This window comes from Mytilus californianus, unplaced genomic scaffold (genome assembly GCF_021869535.1).
Source record: "Mytilus californianus isolate M0D057914Y unplaced genomic scaffold, xbMytCali1.0.p SCAF_2, whole genome shotgun sequence".
Classification (NCBI taxonomy): Eukaryota; Metazoa; Mollusca; class Bivalvia; order Mytilida; family Mytilidae; genus Mytilus; species Mytilus californianus.
The window spans coordinates 88,075,629-88,081,628 of NW_026262668.1; the positions used below are offsets into that span (position 1 = coordinate 88,075,629).

Genomic DNA, 6,000 nt, shown 5'->3' on the forward strand with positions numbered 1-6,000 from the left:
CTGTCTTTTTGTCTATAGAGGTCATATGTTGCAAGTATTATAACTGTTCCTTGAACCCATAATAACAACATGCTAATGAGCTGCTTTTCTATGCTAATAAGGGGATTTTGAAGTCTAAAAATTCGGTTTTGGTTATCATGTGAAAGAAAATATTTCCAACAAACTGAAATTTTAAAATTATATTTGAGAAAGACTGATTTTTTTGTGGTAACTAGAATTTGACCATTATACGTTTAAGGATTTATATTGTAGGTAATAGAGAGAAGAGTTAACCAAGAGCTTCCTTTTATGGCAACAGAAAACATAATTATGGCCATGGTCAAAGCTGGAGGTGACAGACAGGTATATATATATTTATTTTACCTCAGTATGTATTTTCTTTATAAAATTATAGATCAATAATTTTACTAATTTTACAAAATTGTCTGAAAGAGATTATTTACCGGTTAATAGTTTCAAAAACTATTTACTGGATATGAACTATTTACTGGAAGCCAACATTTTCCTTCAAAAAGACTATTAACCGGTTAATAGTCTTTTTACAGGAAACACTGTAAGTAATTAGCCGTGTTTATGACGTAAGCAATGTGTTTCCGTAGAGTTTTATTAATGACTTCGCGTAGTGAAGTAGTTTGTGTCTCAGGGAACAATAAACTTGCTATTGTCCTGATAGCCAGTAAATAAGTGTATAATATGTCCAGGGTTTACAAATTATGATGTTGCTTAATATATAGAAGAGTTTTATAAAAGAAAAAAGCTTCCCAAATGTGTGGTCTCAATATTAGGGCAGGGTTATTTCAGAAATGTGTCAAATGCATTTCAATAGGTATTACAGATTTATATTAGAAAAGTTGAGAATAGCTAAAATGAAAAGGATAAAAAGTTACTCCAAAAAATGAATCTTTCCCAAAAACTGCTTGAAATGTATTTCATAAAATGTTTTTTAGTAAAAAGATTAAAGAAACAGTTAACTCTTAGTACAGTTTTGCTGACGAAACTAGGGTTAATTTGGTCAATACTCAGTCCCTACCAGATTAACTAATGTTCAGAGTTTAAATATGTTTTAGAATAAATTTTTAAGTACAGCTCTATACTGTTTAGAAATCATTCAAGATAATTAACGGAAAAATTTGCATTATTTCTTCTCTGGTAGAATCAAGGTCAGTACAGTCCCTTAAGACTCTTCCATGTTTGTGGACATCTATGAAAATAGGTATCACCAGTCCTGTATGTTCCCTTTGATTGCAAATTAATAGTTACCGTCTTTTGGTATGTATAAAACGCACCCATATATAGTATGCATCCCTCTTTTCACCCTTGAAACTTGAGAAAAAAAGTTTCTTCTTATGCTTTACTCGCAGGGACTTTCTGAAAAAATCTCAACTTGAAACTCGGTAAAATGTGTCATTAAAAAATGATTTCTTTTTCGGAGACAAATTGAACTCCAGTCCTGGTTAATTACAGGATAATGAAAGGTTGTTGCAGAATAAATAACTTAGTAAACGATGTTTTATTCTTTATTGTTTCCACTTATGTGTTTGATTGAGAACAACAGGAAGTGTTAAATCGGGAAGTTGTTTAAATGCAAATCGTAGTCGGTGAATCTTGTACAGAATACGAATTCTTACGAATATTCTTATTTACACAATAAATAAATAAATTGTAATGTTAATGTTGATAAAGTAGTGCTAAAATAAATATTCATCTCTGCTAATTTCATTTATTGTTTGTTGGTACTCATTGAATCGTTAAATCCAGATTATCACACTCTTATTGATAATCGATTAGGAATTCTAATCATTGTCAAAACAAATCAATTGACAGGTTCACTTTGTTCCTCAATCAAATTAGTACAGGTATTGAAATGGCATTTTAAAAACATGCTTACAATTTATGATTTGTATGAAGGTTTTTAAAGAGGATTTTAAAATGTCACAAAGTAAAAACGTATAAAATCATCACTTTATTCAACTTCATAATGTTAAAGTCACATGACATGTGCTCACCTGATACTACAAAAGTAAAAAACAATGGCGGTCACGATCCTCAAACGGGCGTGTTTCATTCAATTTTCATACATTCACCTTCTGTATTCCTTGTTAGAACATATCAAAAGTACGTTATAAACTCGAGAATCAACTACACTTATTTGGCCATTGACAGAATCATCTCTAATTCGGATATGACCAAATACAAATTCTGGGCGGCAACATAGAACAGACTGTCGAAAACGCAAAAAAACATAGCTACTTAAGCATTTAAATGATTTTTATTTGAATATAACATTACAAATCATACACTAGAAGGTACAAATATACATTTTAAACATAACAACAATCATTTTGTTTTGCTACGAAAATATTTTCTTCCTGACCACCTGGTTTCATGGCCGAGTTTCGTACCTGAAAAAAAGTCTAAAAATCAATGTATGCATGCATAATATGCACCCCCTTCTCAGAAATCTATCCCAGGGTAAAAATCTGCGTACTATACACACATAAAGACCGTATATAAATCATGATGTTCATTTTGTAGGAGTGTCATGAACAAATTCGTGTGTTATCTCAGGAAGCAGGAAATGTAGTCAAACGAGAAGGGAAGGATAATGACCTAGTGGAAAGAATACGCAGGACAAATTATTTTAAACCAATACATCAAATCCTTGATACACTGTTGGATGCATCAACTTTCATTGGTAGAGCACCAAAACAGGTACTAGATTAGTTATTACATTTGCATGAATCAAGTGATTCATACTTGTCAGTATAAAATAAGAAGATGTGGATGATTGCCAATGAAACAACTCTCACCAAGAGACCAAAAACGTAGAAGTTAACAACTATATGTCACTGTACAGCCTTCAACAGTGAGCAAAACACATACCACAAAGTAAGCTATCAAAGGCCCTGAAATGAACAATGTTAAACAATAGTTCATCTTAAATATTGTCTGTTACCAAATTCCTTGGAGTTAATTGTCCATGAAGTGAATAAAAATTACTACCAAAAAATCTGTGAAATGTATTTTTGTCTAGCACTGTTACATGAATTGTTAGCTCTTCTCTATAAAGTTGAAGGGCTGTTGGAGATTCTCTGCCATTCAAACATGCATGTAGGCAGCCTTACAATCATACAACACGGCTTGCATCTATGAGAGACCTACCATGTGCAAAAAACTTAAGTTTTTTTAAACCACTTCTTCACAAACTTTAGGTTGGAGTTTTGACCTTATTAATGGATTCATCTTTGTGCATATAGCAGCATTTCACAATAAAGTAGGGCCTCAGTGGCCTGTCAACACTGAGGTTGTCAGTTCGAGTCCTACACGGGCAGGTGCGTTCGACTCCAATCTTAATTGACCAGGATTGTCACTTTCCTACCAAAGGTTGCTTGTTCTCTCTAGGCACTCTGGTTTCCTTCACCAATAAAAACTGGCCGTCACAAAATAGCCAACAGTGCTGAAAGTGGTGTTAAACACCCATCACAATAAAGTAAGTCACTCTGACCTATATTTTGCTTCACTGACACACCTCTTAGTTTCTTAGTTCTATCTATACTAAGTGACCTAGCCCTACTATCATATAATGTGATGTAAGGATGCAGTGGAGTATAGCAGCCTCCTTTAAAAAGTTAGCCATCCTGACCAATGTTTTACTGTTTTCTGACTTACAAAGTTTTACAGTTGGTTTCAGACTTCAGATTCTCATTAAACTTCTAGGGATGCATCTAGGACCATATAGCACCTTTCCATTAATAGTAGGTCACACAGACCTACATTTAGCTCTTCCCTTATATCTATTAGATTTGAGGATCTAGTCCAACTCTCAGATATTAAGTTATCCATAATCATGTATTAAACTTGGTGTAAGAATGTATATAGGAGAGTACAGCAGTATTCCTCAGAAATAAGTTAAACTGACTTTATTAAGTGAAGTCATGAGTTCAAATCTCAGGTACTAAGTGACATAAAATCATACAATTAAAATGGTGTTACATGTACAGGAATACAACAGTCTCCCATAAAAAACTTATAACATTGGTTGTTATGGTTGACCGATTATTTATTCAAGAAATACATAATGAATTTCTCAGTTTAGCCATATAAGCAAGACTATAATTTTGACAATGACCAAATTAATCTAACAAGAACCCTTAATTTAAACAGTTGAACACTTGCAAGAAAATAAATGAACACATAAACAATTAAAATTGGATGTGCAAAATGTACCCTTGGTACACAGTGATTTGTCTATAGTCCACTTATATTGGAAGGTACTACTAAAGCATCAATTGATCCTCTTAATACTAGATAGTATGGCACTTACTATTTGCTGCATTTCATTCTGATAGGTCCTTAATATTTAAATAGACTGTTAGTATTAAAATATGTTTTGCTACATTTGTAAAAATATTATAGTACAATATTTTTTGATAATAATATGAAATTATATCCATTTCAGGTAGAACAATTTCTGGATAAAGAAGCAGATCCCCTAATTGAAAAATATTCTGAGAAAATGAAGGCACTTGGGACGTCAGATCTGAATTTATGATATAGGAAAGGCCATTGAATAAAATGGTCAAATAGGCTTTTCCCACTTTTAATTTATATATACCTTGTTATCCCCATGGCCAGAGGAAGTAGCAGAGAAAATGTACCATTTAATTCTCTCGTTACTCTGTTTGTATGTTTAGCCAACCTCTATCAGGGCTACATTTTGCATATAGCAAATTTAGACCATAAAGCTATTTTGAGCTTTGTTGTGATGATGTGGAACTTGGCTTATAATTGGTTAGCCAGGCATCACCTATTTGGATTATGGACAAAATCTTTAGAGCCATAAGGAATATCTTTACCAAGATTAATGATAATGATAATGCTTGATTAAGACCCTTGTGAAGAAGAAAACCCTAATTATTTTTTGGGTCAATAGGTCAAGGTCAAATTCACAGTTATTGAAGGACTAAAAATTTATTAATTTTTTTTATTTTTTTTTTATTTATTTTTTTTTATGGGGATAAGTTTTTTGGTTTCTAAAAGTTATCTTTTGAACCATATGTCCAACTTTTACCAAACTTGGTTGTTAATGAATGCCCCATGAGATAAGCAGCGTCTTTATTGATTACAGGGTCTATAGGTCAAAAGGTCAGGATCACAGCAGCCTTTGATAGACTGATACTTGGAGTAAATTTTTGGATTTGGATGTTATCTTTTGAATATATGTTTTACCAAACCTGGTTTTTAATGCCTAATGGCATTAAGAATATCCCTATTAATTTTTGGGTAAAATAGGTCAAGGGACAAGGTCAATGCAGCTTTTGAACCATATGTCCAACCTTTATCAAACTTGTTTTGATAATGCCCCATTGGTTGACCTATCTTATATTTGAGTAATCCCTAAGAAATATTCTAATGGTCCATTTATTAACAATTGTACCCCATGTAGGGTTTTCAAAAGATTGTTCAGAAGTGATTTTGTTTAGAATTTTAGGCAAGGGTCTATGGACCAGGGAAGGCCTCCTAGCAGGTTGAATGAGAGGTTTCTGTCTGTGGACTGGCATAATTGGGGAATTTAAGTACCTCTTTTCTGATTTGATTGGCTTCTGTATGCTTATATAACCTGTTGATATGTTTATAATTTTTTCTAAATAAATTATTTTCATGCTGAAGTTGATATGATTGTCAGTGGTAATATGTTAAATGGGTGGGTATAATATTTTATTTTTAGCTCATTCCCTATGAGCCATCTGAGCTATTGCCATCATTTGGCGTCCATCATGGACACAGTTCATTGTTGTCGTCAAAAGTTTATAAAAAAAAAAAAATTTACTCCTCTGAAACCACTGAACATATTTTAATCAAACTTGAACTTACTGATCCTTAGGTTATCCAGTACATACATGTATAAATTTTTTGTGTTTTGTGTTTCTGTCAATCTACCTGTCAACTGACCCAATTTTGCGGGTCACACCTGAGAATTTAAGAGCTCACCCGAAATTT

The 6,000-nt window shown here is 32.7% G+C and overlaps 1 protein-coding gene across 2 annotated transcripts in view; it reads left to right on the forward strand.

Annotated features, from left to right (window-relative positions):
* The window catches only part of LOC127728390 (adenylosuccinate lyase-like), a 34,942-nt gene extending 29,273 nt beyond the window's left edge, over positions 1-5,669 (forward strand). For both annotated transcript variants that reach the window (XM_052235746.1, XM_052235745.1), the window contains exons 11-13: positions 253-342; positions 2,536-2,712; positions 4,460-5,669. In XM_052235746.1, coding sequence (XP_052091706.1) covers positions 253-342; positions 2,536-2,712; positions 4,460-4,552 — 360 coding nt within the window. In that variant the 3' untranslated portion in view covers positions 4,553-5,669. The remainder of the gene's footprint in view (positions 1-252; positions 343-2,535; positions 2,713-4,459) is intronic.
* Positions 5,670-6,000: the final 331 nt, after the last annotated feature.